At 43.4% G+C, this 18,860-nt stretch overlaps 2 protein-coding genes across 2 annotated transcripts; one reads left to right on the top strand and one right to left on the bottom strand.

The window, feature by feature from the left end:
• Positions 1-609: 609 nt before the first annotated feature.
• On the bottom strand, positions 610-3,612 carry LOC109766334 (uncharacterized). Its single transcript, XM_020325096.4, has 6 exons — positions 3,332-3,612; positions 3,147-3,229; positions 2,997-3,055; positions 2,399-2,908; positions 1,857-1,947; positions 610-1,125 (listed from the first exon to the last, which is right to left on the bottom strand). The coding sequence occupies exons 1-6, from the start codon at positions 3,480-3,482 to the stop codon at positions 1,039-1,041; spliced, it is 981 nt and encodes a 326-aa protein (XP_020180685.1). The 5' UTR covers positions 3,483-3,612; the 3' UTR covers positions 610-1,038.
• A 107-nt stretch (positions 3,613-3,719) lies between these two features.
• LOC109766332 (uncharacterized) lies at positions 3,720-10,994 on the top strand. The gene is made up of 8 exons (XM_020325095.3): positions 3,720-4,443; positions 4,561-4,686; positions 4,770-4,967; positions 6,176-6,403; positions 6,569-7,714; positions 8,329-8,664; positions 8,999-9,494; positions 9,970-10,994. Exons 1-8 carry the CDS (start codon positions 3,859-3,861, stop codon positions 10,743-10,745), a joined length of 3,891 nt encoding a protein of 1,296 aa, XP_020180684.1. The 5' UTR covers positions 3,720-3,858; the 3' UTR covers positions 10,746-10,994.
• The last annotated feature ends 7,866 nt before the right edge of the window (positions 10,995-18,860 follow it).

The raw sequence follows: 18,860 nt of genomic DNA, 5'->3' as shown, positions 1-18,860 counted from the left end.
AGCTACTCGGTCTTGCGAACTGCGGTGAGCTGAAATATCTTGTTTTGGTTTGCTTTCCATGCGCATTGATATATCCATGCTCATTCTGTTTTGCCCTATATTTTTCCAAAGCACAGGCCTTGGTGACAGAGCAGTGTAAGAACAAACAGCTCTGTGAAATTGAAGGAGGGCTTAATCGAGAATTGACCTTATGCACAACCAGATATGTCTGGTCTCTTCGAAGCAGAATAATTCACTTTTATGGAAGTTCATAACAAGGCCCGACATTTGCTCAAAAGTTGAAAGCAAGAGTTTCAGATTTCGAGCTTTATCGAGGTCATATTCCTAAAAAAGAAGTGTATCACCGGCATATTGCAAGATTGAAAGGCCACCATCGACAAGGTGTGGCACTACTCCTGCTTGGCGCACTCAATCAGGATAGCCAACATATAGGACGACATACGGATGGATAATTTTGTACCACAGGGATTCTAATCCTTTTGCAAGTTTGCATGTATATACTTGACACTGACACGAGCACAATCATGCGGACACAAGCTGATATGTAAAAGCACAGATCTGAAGCTGCAAGTAAAGGTGATTAGTACCGCCTTAAGAAATTCATTATCCTTCTGTAGGAAAACATATTCCGGTATTTGTTATTAAAATTGATGCTCCAGCCGGTCATCATTTCCAGCAATACATACAGTGATCCGCACATGGTACGAAGCTGATACAGAGCTAGACGCAGAAACAACTGCCACGTTAAGAAATTTCAAGCAAAGCTGCGAAGAATGGCATTGTTTCATGAAAGTTAAGCGTTAGAGAGGCTCACAACAGAAACGAAGTAACTACTACTGGTAATGAGCCTATGAGTTCCCAGTACCACGGCATCGTCGGCATGGAGCATGGGTGATACCAAATGAGGACCATAGGAGAGTACAGAACTCATCTATTTGCAATATCTGCCGCAGTACCCATTTGAAAGAAGTACTTGTCTAACACCTCTTTTATTAGGTGATTCCACGCCTTATTAAGAGAAAACCTCCTCAGACAGAACTATGCTCCATATTTTGGCGCTTTCCAGAGCTTAAATGCAACCTCATGTAGAAAGCGCTCAGCAAGCATAGCAAAGTTTCCGGCACGCTGTTGATTACATTACAAAATGAAGTTAGTTAAATGATTTAAGGAAACTGAAACTAAAGAGAAAAAATGGTAAGACCTGTGTTTGGAAATAACTAAGAATCACCAGCCAAAACTTCAAACACAAAGAAACATAACATGGTGGGAAGCATAGGTTCTACATCATGACCAGATGAGCACACAGACGGGGAAGCTGTGAGAATGTAAAAGCAATAGCAATGCTGCCATTTAGTGTGACCCCTTCAGAAACTGCTTTACAGGAAAGAAGCTACTGCGATTTACTGTTGTGGAGCATACTCATTCTGGTCAGTCACAATCATCTAGGGCATCCTATAAAGATGATACACGTCACCATCCAGTAGCAATGAAAATGAGCAATTATTTTATGCTGCATACCTACTACAAGATGTTTTTTGGGTAACCAGCCATGGTGAGTAATACCATAGTTACTATATTATCACATAAACTGCCCACTACCCAAGGAATTAATATCAATACTACATGGCTTATTCTAATCTACAAACTCTATTTCCTAAAAAAGGTACTGGCATGTTTCTAATGCTGGCACCAGTACCCACACTAGAAAAAGGGAGAACTGCAGTGTTTGTTCATTATAAACAACTGAAGAAACAGAAGTAATAAACAGGATCACAGGAACAAACTTGCATATACAGTATTATTTGATAAAGTTTCTATGATTCAGGTAAACATTCTAAAAAGTGCATTAAGCAGACCTTTATAAATTCCTCAAAAGAGAACTCTTTGGCCAAATCAGAACGTGTTACTCCTTGTTGCCACTGTGCCAGTAGCATTGGATGATGATTCCTACAGGATATGCATAATAAAGTTATTTGTGTAAGTCTAGACGCGTCATTGTACACAGATGTGCTTTCATTGTACAATACATTGCTCCATGGTTGAGTGCGTAAAACAACAAAATTAGGCACATAGACTGATGTAGCATCTACTGTAAAATAATTTAGTCCTGTCCTGTCATGCATTAGAATGGCATTTTTCAACTTCACTTCACAAAACCAAAACGTGGCTGTTAGCTTTCATGAGATGGCTAAATGGTTGTGATACGAGCCATTGCAGAGTCATTTTGTACACCGAAATATTGACTGGAAATGACAAACAGATTATATATGGAAGGCCATGATATGGTTCAACTCACATCAAACACATACAGAATATAAAGGAGCATTTTTCTGCAATAAAGATTCCACTTCAAAACATCTGTTATGACATTTTTTTGTTAGCCAAGAACAATATTTACCTGACATCATCCAACGTCTTTCCTGCTTTCATAGTGTAGCTCTGGCGTGGACGGAGTAACTTCAAGTCGGAATCAGTTTCGGTTGAAGAGTTTACGATGAGGCATGCCTCTTCCTTATTTTCAGTAGCAGATCCATAGCTCAAGATCACAGACACATGAATACGGGCGGCGACAGCTGAACCAACCGGCACAGCTTCCATGACGGAAGCCACCAATTTGTCAAGCCGGTTGAGATCCGTCTTCATCCCTAATTTCCCCAGCTTGCTGGCTGTGTTCTCCATTGCGGCATGCACAAAGACCAGATCGAATTCAGACACATCCTGGACATTCCCCTCTGCAAATCCCAGCAGAGTGAACGCCCGGTCGATTATTCTAGTGTCCTTAGAACTGCTGCCTGAACCTGACTGAGCGGCGAAATCTTCAGTTCCAAAAACGTGGAAGCCAAGATTCGCCGCGAATGAGCTAACACCCGGGCAATTGGTGACCATAGCAGCTCTCAGCCCCATAAACCTGGATTTTCACCAGCAAGTCAGTCCTCACAGTTACAATGGTTAAACTAATAACAATAATCAAGGCAAAAGACCAACCACAATCCAACCTCTCGGATAGCTTGGGGACTACTAGCTCCTGCGGATCCACCCGGGCAGTTTCCCCATCCTAAAGTGCAACAAATACAATCAGCACCGCAAACACAAACCCTCTCTGCAGCTACTTCCTCCTGACGCAAACCCGGAGAGCAGGATCACACCTTGGCAGGGTAGAGGCCATCGTACACGTCGAGCAGCTGCGCCAGCTCGAGAATCGTGCCGCTGTTCCTGTCCCCTCCGTCCTCTAGGTTGAGAGACAAGCCCAGAAACCTCTCAGTTTAATGGGGGGTAAGCAAAGCAGAGCAACCGCGCGGACCGCGAGAGGGGGTGGGGGCTGGATTGGTACCGTTGACGGCGGGGGTGCGGACGGAGAGGAAGCCGCAGGAGGCGATGGAGGCGAACGCGTCGAGGTGGCCCTTCCCCCCTCCGCCCCCGGCGAGCAGCGCCGCGTGGCCGGCGGCGTACAGCACCAGCGCCCGGCTCGGCTTGTCCGCCATTGCTCCGCCGCGCCGACACACGCTTCCCAGTTCCCCTTCCCCTTTCCTTCTCTCCTCGCCCCGTCGCCTTATTCCGTGGGCCCCACACGCCGCCCTGGACGCCACCTGCCAGAGAGAATTAATGCTCACGGGCCTGATGGTCTCGGGCCGGGATAACTGGGCTATAGAGCACGCGGCCCGTGACACGGTGGTGGGCTTGGGCTGGCTTCAGTAGAAGGGGAAAAAATAAGAGGGAGGGGGGCGGGAGCAAAAACCCTAACCCTAGTAGTAGGCCGCGCCTCTCCCCCAAGCTTGGCCGTCCCGTCTCTTCTCGGGCATAAACCTCAGCAGACGGCGGCTCGGGCGCGGAGACCCAGCCAACCAACCAACCTATCCGATGGCCGGGAAGAAGCGGCCCCCGACGGCGCTGGCGGAGCTCGGCCCCGCCGCGTCGGACTCCTCGCAGGACGAGGCCGCGGCGAGGGCGGCGGGCCCGGCGGGGGAGGTGCCGGCGAAGAAGAAGAAGAAGCTGGCCATGGAGGTCAGGAAGCAGCGGAAGCAGCTCGACAAGGACCGCCACCGCCAGTCCGCGGAGAAGGCCGCCGCCGCCCCCAAGCCGCAGCCCGCGCCTGCACCCGCCGCGGCGGCGGAGGAGGCCGCGGCGGTGGTCCCGGTGCCCGCGCCCGCTCCGGTGGTGGCGGGGCCGGGGCTCCACATGAATGTCTTCAGGGACCTGGCGTCGCCGGAGGCCTCGCTGAGGGAGGCCGCGGCTGAGGCGCTGGTGGCCGAGCTCCGGGACGTGCAGAGGGCGTACGAGAAGGAGAAGGCCGCGCGGGAGGAGGGGGAGGGGGAAGAGGGGGATCGCGACGACGGCCCTTCGCAGATGATGGAGGCCGAGAAGGAGGACGGGTTGGATAACTGCGCGCCCGCCGTGCGGTATGCCATCCGGCGGCTCATCCGCGGTATCTCTTCCTCTAGAGAGGTTAGGAATGCTGTCCTGAGTCTAGGACAGAACCTACGTTCTGTGATGTAATGGAATGATTAAACTGCAGCGACACACTTCAATTAATTGCTATATGCTCGGGGTTCTTATTTGCAGTTTGCAAGGCAAGGATTTGCGTTGGGTCTCGCAGCTGTGCTCCAATCAATTAAAGCGATCAGCGTCGAAGCCGTTATGAAGTTGATACCTGCTTTGCTGGAATATTCGGCTTCCATGAAAGGACCGGTAACTTGCGTCATGATTAGATGCACATTTCTTTTGTCCCACTGTACTGTCAGCTTAATTCTCCAGTGCTCATTCCGTTGTAGGAAGCTAAGGACAATCTTTTGGGGCGCCTCTTTGGATTCGGATCACTTGCAAGGTCTGGAAGGGTTTTAGGACAGTGGAAACGTGATAAGTCTTCTCCTATTCTCAGGGATTTTGTTACAGAGGTTGTGCAACTTGGAAATAAGAAACGATATCTCACCGAGCCTGCGGTTGCATTGATTCTGGATTTAACCAGGAAGGTACATACCATAGGTGCATGCTTAACAATTTTTGTATCATGCAGTGCTCTAATCTTCTAGTAGAACTACAAATATCATGCATGCTATGGAAGGTTTCTTGTGTCCGTTGAAAGGTGAAACAGCATCAGTGCAGCCCATGGCAGTCTATGCTATTTGCTGGTGGACATCGAGAACATATTTTTCCTGCTAGAATTTGATAAATATTTAAAATAAATAAATAAACTCAACAAATGTCGCAAAATAAAAAAAACTGGTGTTACTGTGGTGCAGCAATTTCAATCCTTGATTACATCACCATCTGATCTTTCAATCTGCTTATTTGTACAACAAATCTGTGACCATAGCCTCTGCCCTGATTTACATGAGGTTGTTGTATCACATGGTTGACAAGACATTCTAAAAATAAGTAACCTTAATTCTGAGTCCGATAGTGAGTTGGACTAGGTGTTCGTGTCAAGTATATCAAGTATAAAGTACTAGGATGCTAAGCAGTCAAGTAACTACCAGCCAAAACAAGCTAACATGAATATTTATTTTTTTACCAGTTGTTTGTGTGTTTTTAGAACCCCAGAGAAGTGTGCTAGTCTTTTCTGCTGTAGTGTGCTTACCTCCCTTGCTTGTTTTTTGTTATCTTTTTTTATGTGGTTTGTTTTTATTGATGGCTCGTTGAAGAAGGAAATATATTGGTTTTAAGCATCAACCAAAATTGGCAGTTTATTTGGTTTGAAACCTGTATTATTTTAGTGTAGAGGCATGAATGGATGTTCCTCTGCTAAATAGTTTCATCAATATACATCTGTATCCTTCACAAATATGCCATCATTTTTCGCTTTTGCCTTTGGTCATTATTAAGCCTTCTGACGAGCTATTACCTCCCACCCCCACCCAATCTAGCTGTAAATCAGGGGGCAAATGCAAAAACCAGTAACTTTGGTGTCATTTATTTTTGTAGATAAGCATGCAAAGACAGAAATTACAATTTTTTTTTACAAATAGGCCACCATTATGAACCCAGCACTGCAGTATTGGCTATGCGCATATGGCTGCTGGCACTATACTAGTTTTTGCAATCGCACATTCTATTTCCATTTGTGGTAAAATGGAATTAAAGAACAAAACTAATATTTGTACATTTGTCATTTGTGAATGGTTCCCATATGTGATCGCTTGGTTGATTTGTTTCTTTGTAACTTCTCTGTGTGTTGCAGCTGCCAGATGAAGCTATATTCTCTGAGGTTCTAGATACCCCTTGTGTACAAGTTTGGTTCAACAGAGCTGCTAATGTTGGAGATCCAGATGCGCTCTTCCTGGCTTTGAAGTTCCAAGAAAGAAGTAATGTTCAGAGGGAGATATTTGGGAAGCTTCTGCCATATCCATTCAGTCTTGACAATTTTTTCACAGAAGAGCATCTTCTATCCCTTGCTGCTTGTTTTAAGGTAATTTTGAGCAATTTTAAGTTTCAGGAGGAACTTTCAATAAAGTTTTAACATCTTATGTTCTATCTGAAATAATCAGTGTATGTTCTTATGTTCTTGAAATGTTGTATATTTTGTGGCATTTGCTGGTTGATCCTTTAATTGTTCTGCTGTAAACTTATGCAGGAATCTGCATTTTGTCTTCCACGCATTCATAGTATATGGCATGTTATCACGGACATGCTCATCCGGGAGGAAGCTTCTCAGAGTGATAACAATACGAGTTCTAGCAAAAAGCACAAAAAGAGTAAGAAAGGCAATTCCTCTGAGGATTCAAAAAAGAACCTACGCAATTTCTGTGAGGTTATTATTGAAAGATCATTGCTGCTCTCATCTCACGACCGGAAGCATCTAGCATTTAATATAATTATTGATCTCCTACCAAGACTATCTCCATCATCTATTCAAGTAATTCTGTCCAGCAAAGTTGTTCTTGGATTGATGGACATTCTGTCTAATGCTTCATCGTGGTTGTACAATGCCGGTCAACATTTTCTGAAAGAATTAGTCAGTTTAGTAAGCAATGACAATGATCGTTGTGTTGCTGTTGTCATCAACTTGCAGAAGTATAGCTTTGGAAGATTTGACAGCCTGACAAAAACAAAAACTGTTAAAGGGTTGATCGCCAAGATCCAGAATGGCCAAGATTGTTTGCATCTTGTGCAAAATTTGATGGCACTCTTTGTGGATGAAGGTTCTGTTGCAGATGAACCATCTGATCAAAGTCAGACAACTGATGAGAATTCAGAAGTTGGCTCAATTGAAGATAAGGAACTTGTTGGCGAAGGGAACGCTGACCTTCTGAAGAGTTGGGTGGTCAATACAATTCCATTTGTCTTGAAAAATCTGAAGCTTACATCTAAAGGAAGTTCGCTGACAGATTCTGAGATGATCAAGTGTATTGAAGAAAAATTTCAGGTGCAGACTGAGATACTAAAATTCTTTGCAGTCCAAGGTCTGTTCTCAGCCTCTTTAGGAACTGAGGTGACATCATTTGAGTTGCAAGAGAAGTTCAAATGGCCAAAGACAGCTATATCAACATCACTTCGCAATGAATGCATCGAACAACTTCAGTTATTACTAGAAGATGCACAAAAGGACGAGGCTTTGCATGTTAGCGGGGTTAAGTCTAATGACTTAGGCTTCTACTTCATGCGTTTCATTAACACTGTGTGCAATATTCCTTCAGTTTCACTGTTCAGAACCTTGAGCAGCAATGATGATAATGCATTCAAGAAAACACTGGCTACGGAATCTGCACTTTTCCAGGAGGTTTGTGACTGCTTGCTGTTCCACTTGGCTTATTCATTGCTTATATGCTCTAGATTGTGTTTTATTGGTCTGCAAAGATGATGTAGTGAGCATGTTTTTTTTTTGAGGTGTACACATGCCCTACTTGGTTGTGCATATATGTCGGTGTGTGTGTGAAATGTTGCTATGGATTAAACAAATGCAACATTATATTATTATCATCTGTAGATGTGGAGGGCATAAGAGAGGGCTACCTTTTTACCACTGTAGCTGCCCTTATGTCGAACTTGTGCCATTAGAGGATTGCATGAATACTTTCTGACAATGTGATAGTAGATGTGGAGGGCATAAGAGAGGGCTACCTTTTTACCACTGTAGCTGCTCTTATGTCGAACTTGTGCCATTAGAGGATTGCATGAATACTTTCTGACAATGTGATAGCCTGTGACCAAAGAGAAGTGCATTACTTTCTTCTGTTGTTTTGGATATCCTTCTATGTTTGCTTATGTGAGAGTCATGGAATTTTTGTAGTGTTGTTTGAAACTAACAGTTCTGTAAATTATCATTGATGTTCCTTCATGCATATCCTTGTTGGGTCTTTATCTGATATCTGTGGTTTCTTTCTGCGTGATCAGGAAAGAAAAATTGGCACTGGATTGGATTCAACTAAAATGCACGTGATACGTTATCTCCTTATTCAGTTACTGCTGCAAGTTCTGCTCCATCCAGAGGAGTTCTGGGAGGCTGCAATTGATGTGATTATATGTTGCAAGAAAACATTTCCTTCAATTGCTCAGTGCGACAATTCCAGTGCGCCGGAATCTGTTGAGGGTGGTACAGAGGAGTCTGATGAGGATGGGTCAGATGAGCCTAATGAGGATGGGTCATTAGAGTCTATTGATGTACTTGTGCAGACTTTTCTCTCTGTTTTGCCTCATGTATCTGGCCCCGTGTGTTTTGCCATTGAACAGGCAAGTATTCATAGCAGCTGGCACTTTTACAATTTTGAAAAATCTAAAGTGATGATACTAAGAAATAAGTAGAGTGCATTCATCTTAATCATTTGTGCCTCTTTCAGTCAATGTAATATATTTTCATCATCATTCCTAAACATGAAATGTACATTTTCCATATCTGTATCAGTCAAAATGGAAGCAGACAATATGCTCGTCTCACCTTTTTTTTGAAACTCTTGGCATATACTACCTCTGTACATTAATTTGAACTGCAAAAACGTCTTACATTAGTGTACAGAGGGAGTATTTTATTGCTGTAACTAACTACGTCTTCTCTTTGAAACCACAGGTTTTCCGTGTGTTCAGTGATGAGATTACAGAAACAGGGCTTCTTGATATGCTGAGAGTTGTAAAGATAGATTTGAAAGGCTCCCGTCGTCAAACAGATAGCGATGATGATGAAGATGAGGCTCGTGTTGATATCGAAGATGATGATGAAATGGAAGATGCGGATGTTGGGAATGTTGATGATGCCCCAGATGAAATGGATGAGGAAATGGAAGATGATTCAGCTGATGAAGTAGATGAGGATCAGGATGATTTGGAAGAAACAGTCGACAATAAGGCAAAAGATGGAGATGAGGCAGAAGCTACCAAAGGTGGGGAAGATTCAGATGATTCAGATGGTATGGACGACGATGCTATGTTCCGTATTGATCCTTATATTGCGAGGATTTTCAAGGAGCGAAACAACCTTCCTGGTAGTGAAACCCAGCAATCTCAACTTATGCGATTTAAGCTTCGCGTGCTTACTTTACTGGAGATATATCTTCAGAGGAATCCAGGTATATTCCCACTCATTTATTTTTGTTGTCTATATGTCGTGTATCAGCTAAAATGACACTTGTAATTGTGTATCACTCCGTTAGCAAAATGAATGAATACACATCTGTATGTAGTTTGTAATGGAATCTCTAAAAAGACTTATATTTAGGAATGGAGGGAGTAGATCATTAGTTTGGGTTTGCCATTCCGATGAAAGGCATACAAAAGCCTATTTTATTGTGTTGATATTTTCTGTAGCTTGCACTTTCTAGTTAGATAGCTATTTGTGGACAAAACTATATTTGCCTTTTTTATCTGTTAAAATATACTAACATGCAGAACTTTGACCATCTAATGTTTAACAGCATTGGAGGTGTTTGTTTTCTTCTCTTTTGCTTATCTTAATGTGTTCTTGTATTAATTGTTTTCTTCTATGTGATCTACCTATGTTATGCAATTTTTTTTTCTTGAACCATCTGTCTCCCAACTTTGCAGGAAAAAAACTGGTGCTGGATGTGTATGCTTTCTTAATGCAAGCTTTTGTGAAATCACATAGCGCCGATGGCAATGAGCAGTTCAGGCAACGTATTGGTGGTATATTGCAGAAAAGGATATTCAAAGCAAAAGAATGTCCAAAAGGCTTTGATGTCGAACTTAGTAGACTTGAAAGTTTGCTGCAGAAGGCTCTGCATCTGGCATCACGGTCACGATACAAAGAAGTTGCTTCTGCGGCCCAAAATGCCACGTTTTGGATTCTGAAGATTATCAATTCCAAGGGTTGTTCCAAGCAGGAACTTGCAAGTGTGGTCGATAAGTTCCAGTACATGCTGAACGACTACTTCAGCAACAAGAAATCGCGGCTGAAGATTGGTTTTGTGAAGGAGGCTGTCCGCAGGAACCCCTGGGTAGGACGGGAGCTTTTCGGCTTTGCTCTACAGAAGATCGGCAGCACCAAGGCTGAATACCGAAGAGTTCAAACTTTGGAGCTGGTGGACTGCATATTGAAATCCTGGGTCGGCGACGATGTCTCGAGCGCATCAAAGGTTTTGAAGAAGCATATGGCTCTGCTGTGCGAGCTGATGCAGGAAATCCTCACAAAGATGCCCGAAAACAAGTCGCGTCGCCAGGAGGTGCGTAGATTCTGCACGCGGGCTCTGCAAACCGTGACGAGGCTCAATCTGAAAGAGAAGTTTCAGAAGAAGCTAAGCCCGGAAGCCTACACCCTGTGTGATGCACAGCTGGGAGCTGCATTTGTTCCCTTCCGACAGTGATGCGTGTGAATCCATTTCTGAAGACGGTGAATTGCACCAGAAATGACTTTGGGCTGAATTAATTTTGCTTGTAATATCAGCTCCTTAGGTTCGATTAAATTAAACTGTGTTGTTTTTTCGTGACGATACCTGAAACAGACAAGCTGGCTGTCAGCAATATTGAACAGTATGAGGATGTACAACAGTTGTATGAACGCCTGCCTATGTTGCGGAGATTAGATTTACCGCTTGCTTGCCAAGTTCGTTCAATTGCTGGTATTAGTTCGTAAATTACCCTCGGACAAACTGGTGAGCTTGGCTTGTTTATGGTGGCTGGATCAGCTCTGTTCTCTCCTGCGTTTATGGTGGTAATTGTCTTACTTTTACTCGTAAAAATTACACCGGACAAACTGCATAGCGATCAAGGCCTAGAAAAATGGAATATGTGTTGAAACTCTATGTAATGAGAAGCAATATATTGATGGTACCAATCCTTTTTTCCCAAAAAAGATGATAACACACAGAGTGGCGTTTTGGCACGCGGGAGCGCGCGCTTCTGGTTTTAAAATGTGTTTTAAACGTATTTTAAAATGTCAAAAATTTCCAAACAAAAATTTGACGTATACATTTTGATATTATACATCCTCACAAAGTCGTTTCGCGAAAAAACCGACAAGTTATGTGTCGCGTGTGAAAAAGACAAAATCTAACGTTAAAAAATGTTTTTCACAAGACATCTTTTTGTCTTTTTACACAAGCCACAAAAAATATCGGTTTTCTTTAAAATTTAACATGCACACATATAATGTCGAGATGTATATACCTTTTTTGTTTGGAAGTTTTTCACACTTCAAAATATTTTTTCGGTGGCAGGATTGTGTGCTTCCATGTGCCAAAGCGAGTTTTGATAACACACACCCCTCCGTTCCTAAATATAAAACCCACTGGTCACACGAGCTCAGATGTGGGATGTGGGCCAGCAGAACGGCCGTTTCGACTAGCCACTGTGGAGAGTAACATACACATATTCATAGACTATGTGTGGTGTCATACAAAATTTTATTTATTAGGCTATAGACTCATATTGTATCGATATGTGTGATGTTACTCATAGCATATATATTTTTGAAACGGAGACAAATTTTTTGCCTCATATATTAAATAAAGAGGAGAAAGAGTTTGTTACAACACGCACCCATGTTAAGGCATGACAATTATTCTCGCAATAAAAAAGACCCGTATTTGCCTCGTCGACAATGATGTTGAGCAAGATTTGTTGAGTTGCGCTCTTTTGCCTAAACACTGTTGTGTTGCGCTCACTCAAGATGACCCATGACACTAGCATGGTAATCAATGCCTTTGCTTTTCTATCGGTGGTGCCGCGGCGCACGTGCTCGCCCACTAGGCCTGAATGGAGTCGAACAAGTGCCATGCGGACGTGTCCATGTCGTGGATGCGAAATTTCTGAATAGCCAGGTTCCAAAGCCTGAGAGTGAAGCGACATTTGAAGAAAAGATGAGGGCCACATTCCTGCACCCATCGGCACAAGGGCAAGGGCCACAGTTAGGCCACCCTCGCTTCTTCAATCTGTCAGCAGTCCAGATCCTATCCAAAAGCGCGAGCCAAGCAAAGAACTTGACTTTCGGTGGGGCCCAAGCCTTCCAAAGCATTTGGTCCATGGCGAAGAGGACCAAGCCCAAAAACTGTGCCCTATAAGCGGAGGCCGTGGAGTAGTCACTGGTACGCGTCGGTGCTATATACACGGTTTTTAACCCTTTTCCGCGATGGCATTTGGAACCATCGCCAAGTGAGTGTGCGATCGGGCGAGGCACCGAAACCCAATCATTTCCGTTCGTATGTACATCCCACACGGTGGATCTAAAAAAACATTTCCGTTCGTATGTATATCACATACAATCAATCCAAGGAATACGTTTCCGTTCTTATGTACATCCCACACAGTCCATCCAGGGAAAACATTTCCATTCGTATGTACATCCCACACAGTCAATTCAGGAAAAACGTTTCCGTTCATATGTACATCCCACACAGTCAATCCAGGAAAAATGTTTTTGTTCGTATGTACATTCCACACAAGTTTATGTATAGGCTCGTGTGTGATGGGTGTAACTATCACACGCTCTGCCTTGATTAATTGTTTGCTTTTATCAACTACATCATACATGATTTGATGAAGAAAACTGTGTGATATTGGGCTATCCATGCTTTTACTGCTTGAACCGTTTATTAGTTTACAATTAATAATTCTAGTATTACGTAAATTCATATTTCACATCGAACAACTCTTTGCCAATTTCATATAAGGCACATAAATATATTTTAACATCACATTACGATAGCTACCTGAAAACAACACAGTATATATATAGTTAGTTCAGCTTCATAAGAACAATATTAGAACAATATATCCATTTCCCTAATCGAGATCATCCAGGCTCGTCTTATCCACCTCTGCTTTCAGTTCAGTAAGAACCTGTTTTGCACTGGCCAACTGGGAAAAGTGCCTCCTCCTTCGCCAACACCATCTTAGCAAAGTCCGATTTAAAAAATCTGAGCTCATTCTCCACCTTCCTCTTTTTATCCCGCATCTTCAAATGTTCTTCAGCGTTGACAACACTTTCTCTAAGCCTACCTCTGTTCTCTTCCTCATACATGCTCCAGGGCTTTGCTAGGCACATCTTCAAAGACTGTGGCCACACTTGATCAACCCACTCCAAGTAAGAACACTTCCGTTCATCCTATAATATTTAAAACGAGATCAGTAACAATTGTAGGGGAAATGAGTTTATAGCAACATAGGAAATCACCAATACTTATTTTGAAAAACTGAAGAAACAGGTTAATTGTGACATATCTTCTCAAAAAGATCAATGTGCAAATGAATTAATTGCTACTGAGACAACAACCAAATTCTGAAACATCAGAAGATATAATTAACTACAACAATGCTACAAGTTCTTACTCATGTACTATAAATAACAAATTAAACATTTTATGAGGAAGGTAAATATAACTGCAATAACATAGCGACAGTGTTTGGATGACAGCAAATTAATACTAACAGATGTGTACATGCACAAATTTAATAACATAGAACTAATAGCATTAAGGCCGTCCACTATGTATCACTACTGGAATCAGCACATTTGCCGTCCGCTAGCGGACGACAAAGGTAGGCTTTGCCATCAGCCACTAGAAAGCGGACGACAAAGAGGCAGCGGGCGGCAAAGGTAGGCTTTGCCATCAGCCAACTCTTTGCCGTCTGCTAGCAGTCGGCAAAGAGGGGGTTTGGCCCACTAACTGTCAAACCCTAACGGGCCCCCTCTTTGCCGTCCGCTAGCAGATGGCAAAGGAGAGGCGGACGACAAAGCTTCAAAATTGACCTAATGGTCGCGCCCCCGCCGTCGCCCTCTCTCTCTCTGTCTCCTCTCCTCTTTCCTCCCTCTGCGCCACCCCACGCCGTCGCCGCCGCACCCTTCCGATCCAGTCGCACCCCCTTCCCGCCCCGTCGCCGCCCTGTCGCCGTCCCCTCCCTGCCTCCCCACCCCCTCCCGAGCCTCCCCGCTACCGGAGCCGCGGGTCGACCGCCCCCGAGGAGCGCCGCCCGTCACCGCCCCTCCCCGCCCTGTCGCCACCCCGCCTCGCCGCCGCCCCCTCCCCGACCCGTCGCCGCCCCCCACGGTGAGCCCCTGCCACCCCATTCTCCTATTATTTTTTCTGTTATTTTTCTGTTTTTCTTTTCTACTTAGTTTAGGTTTTTTAGTTTAAGTTTTTTTAGTTTAGTTAGTTTAGGTTTAATTAGTTTAGGTAATTTTTTTAATTAGTTTAGGTTATTTAGTTCAAATAGTTTAGGTTTTTTAGTTTAGGTTTAGGTTTAATTAGATTAGGTTATATAGTTAGCTAGATTAGATTAGATTATATTAGATTAGTGTTAGGTTTTAGTTAAATAGTCATAATTAAAGGAAGTAAAAAAAGATGAAAAAATAAGAATAAGTAGAAGGGGGAAGAAGAAGAAGAAGAAGAAGAAGAGGAGGAGGAGGAGGAGGAGGAGAAGAAGAAAACGAGGAGAAGATGAGAAGAAAAGAGGAAAAAGGAAAAGAAGGAAGAAGAAAAATAAGAAGAAGAAGAGGAGGAGGAGGAGTTCTATTTTTTTCTTCTGTTTTTTCTTTTCTGTTTTAGATAATAGATATATTAGATATATGGTTAGCTAGATTAGATTAGATTAGTGTTAGGTTTTAGTTAAATAGTCATAATTAAAGGAAGTAAAAAAAAGATGAAAAAAAGTAGAATAAGTAGAAGGGGGGAGAATAATAATAATAATAATAATAATAATAATAATAATAATAATAATAATGAGAAGAAGAAGAAGAAGAAGAAGAAGAAGAGGAGGAGAAGATGAGAAGAAAAGAGGAAAAAGGAAAAGAAGGAAGAAGAAAAATAAGAAGAAGAAGAAGAAGAGGAGGAGGAGAAGGAAAGAAGAAGAAGAAGAAGAAGAAGAAGAAGAAGAAGAAGAAAAGAAGAAGAAGAAGAGGAGGAGGAGAAGGAAAGAAGAAGAAGAAGAAGAAGAAGAAGAAGAAGAAGAAGTAGAATAAGTAGATTGTAGGTTAGCTTTTTCTTCTTCTTCTTCTTAGAAGAAGAAAGTTTAGGTTAGTGGGTGGCTTAGGTTAGTGCTAGCTAGGTCGAGGGGTCGAGGATCGAGGGGAATATATATTATTAATTAGTTCATGTTATTAGGTATTCAATTTTTTGTTATGTTCATGATGATGTTACACACTTAAATATTTTATTATGTTTATGTTGTACTAATTTCGTTTACTCTTTGTCATTGCAGGTGTTGACAGATGGTGGGCGCGGGTCGAGAGCGCTCCGAGCCTCCTTCCTGGCGCGTGCCAGGAGGGGTGCTATTATTCCACCCCAGCACCTTCGGAGAGCGCTGGTAGACAGCATGACGACACCGGCGGGCGCTTCTTCTTCGGTCGGGAGAGGTCGGTGGAAGACGAAGAGGGGTGCAGCTAGAGGTGGACGTGGTGGCGGGAGAGGTAGGAAGGCTGTTGCGCCTTCCTCGCCGCCACCCCCAGCTAATTCTCTGGACCACCGGAGTGCTCCGTCTCAGGTGGACCCGTCAGACTTGGACCCGTCTCGGACTCCGGTCCACGAGCCTCGGACCGACGAGCCTCGGGTCACCGAGCCTTCGTCCCATGAGACACGGGCCCAGAGTCTTCGTCCCGCGTGACTCCAGAGACTAGTGGCCATGCTGATGGCGAGGACACCTGGTCTGACGATAGTTATAACGAGGGCGAGCTGGTTGAGGGGGGCAAGAAGGTCTACCATCATGGTGGTACGAAGCTCCCGGCCGTGCCGGCGACCCGCGATCAGAGGTGGTTTATTGAGTCTAACTGGGAGAAGTAAGTGCATTTACTCTTTTTAACCTTTGTCCTTCACGTTTCTTCAAATTAATATCTAATGTGTTGGCCTTGTCATACTGCAGGGGTTGGAAATACGGCGATGGTGTCCGCAGGCCCAACCAGGTCCTTGGTGTGCTTTGTCGGCAGAACTTCCCAGGGTGGGTCACGTTGCCCGGTGAGGGTGAGGTTCCACAGCTAGCACTGAGCTGGGAGCTGTACGTGGCTGTGATAACCCACAAGTATAGGGGATCGTTTGTAGCCTTTTTGATAAATAAGAGTGTCAAACCCAAAGAGGAGCTAAAGGTAGAACAAATATTCCCTCAAGTTCTATCGACCACCGATAGAACTCTATGCATGCTTGACGTTCGCTTTACCTAGAACAAGTATGAAACTAGAAGTACTTTGTAGGTGTGATAGGATAGGTTTGCAAGATAATAAAGAGCACGTAAATAAAATCTAGGGACTGTTTAGATAAATACACAACTAAGTTAGTTTTAGTAGAGAGCTTTTGTCAACAAGAAAGTTATTTGTCCCTAGGCAATCGATAACAAGTACCGATAATCATTCTTGTAATTTTATATGAGGGAGAGGCATGAGCTAACATACTTTCTCTACTTGGATCATATGCACTTATGATTGGAACTCTAGCAAGCATCCGCAACTACTAAAGATCATTAAGGTCGTGAAACACAACCATAGCATTAAGTATCAAGTCCTCTTTACTCCCATACGTCAGACCCCAGTTACTCGGGTTTAAGTTTCTGTCACTCTCGCAACCCACCGTAAGCGAACCATGAACATATTGCAACACCCTACAGCTAGAGCCCCTCACATTTGCACGAGACAGAGGGCATCGTAGGACATCACCATAAATAAAATATACAATCATACCAACCAAGATCATGATTAACCCACAGGACAAAACGGATCTACTCAAACATCATAGGATAACCATAGATCATTGGGAAATAATATATGGAGTTGAGCACCATGTTTAAGTAGAGATTACAGCAGGGAGAAGGGGTGTTACACCGCTGCATAGAGGGGAGAGAGTTGGTGTTGAAGGTAGCAAGATTGTTGATGTAGATCGCCGTCTCGATCGTTGCCCCGGCGGCACTCGGCGCCACCGGAAGAGAGGGGGAGAGAGCCCCCCTACTTCTTCTTCTTCCTTGGCCTCCCCCTAGATGGGGAGGAGAATTCCCCCTGGTCCATAGTATCCTATGGCGGCGAAGGGGCGGGAGCCCCTCCGAGATTGGACCTCCCTCTCTGTTCTCTTCTGTTTCGCGTTCCCAGATCTGGCCGAAAACCGCTTCTTATATTCCCAGAGATCCGTAACTCCGATTGCGCTGAGATTTTAACATGATTTTTTTTCTGGATATAAGCTTCCTTGCGCCCGAAGTAGAGCCCCAACTGACGTACGAGGTGAGCACAACCCACCACAGCACGCCTGGCTCCTCTGGCGCGCCTTGGTGTGTTGTGCCCACCACGGGCCTCCGTTTGCGGTGATTCCAACTCCCAAAAATCACATATATTCTAAAATAATTTTCTGTGAAATTTTATTGCATTTGGACTTTGTTTGATATGGATACTCTGCGATGCAAAAAACATGCAGAAAACAGGAACTGGCACTTGGCACTGGATCAATAGGTTAGTCCAATAAATCATATAAAAAGTTGCCAAAAGTATGAGAAAGTGGTATAATATTGGCATGAAACAATCAAAAATTATAGATACAACGGAGACGTATCAGCATCCCCAAGCTTAATTCCTACTCGTCCTCGAGAAGGTAAATGATAAAAAAGATAATTTTTGATGTGGAATGCTACCTAACATAAACTTGATCATATATCTAATCATGGCATGAATATTAAGACATAAGTGATTCAAAGCAATAGTCTATAATTTGACATAAAGACATCAATACTCAGGCATCCCAACAAATAATCATGTCTTTCAAAATATCAGCGCTAAAGAAAGTTATCCCTACAAAATCATATAGTCTTGTCATGCTCTGTCTTCTTAACAGAAAGTATTTATCATGCACAACCCCGATGAGAAGCCGAGCAATTGGTTCATACTTTTTAACGCGCTTCAGCTTTTTCAACCCTCACGCAATACATGAGCGCAAGCCATGGATACACCACTACGGGTGGAATAGAGTATGATGATAGGGGTAAACATAAAGAAGACAAAAAAGTAAGAAAGTCTCACATCGACGCGGCTAAACAACGGGCTATGGAGATGCCCATCAATTGATATCAACGTGAGGAGTAGGGATTGCCATGCAAAGAATGCACTAAGAGCTATAAGTGTATGAAAGCTCAATATGAAACTAAGTGGGTGTGCATCTAATCCTATAATGAAAAATCCCCACTAGTATATGAAAGTGACAACATAGGAGACTCTCCATATGAAAAACATGGTGCTACTATGAAGCACAAGTGTGGTAAAGGATACTAACAATGCCCCTTCTCTCTTTGTTTATTTTTTATTTTTCTTTTTTCTTATGTCTTTCTTTTTCTTTCCTTTTTCTTTTCTTTTCTCTCATTGTCCGGAGTCTCATCCCGACTTGTGGGGGAATCATAGTCTCCATCATCCTTTCCTCACTGGGGCACTGCTCTAAATATGAATAATGATGATCATCACACTTCTATTTACTTATAACTCCAAAGAAAAAAAAATTACAACTCGATACCTATGACAAAGTATG

This window comes from Aegilops tauschii, chromosome 6, assembly GCF_002575655.3.
Source record: "Aegilops tauschii subsp. strangulata cultivar AL8/78 chromosome 6, Aet v6.0, whole genome shotgun sequence".
Classification (NCBI taxonomy): Eukaryota; Viridiplantae; Streptophyta; class Magnoliopsida; order Poales; family Poaceae; genus Aegilops; species Aegilops tauschii.
This window is presented reverse-complemented; position numbering and strand designations above follow the sequence as displayed.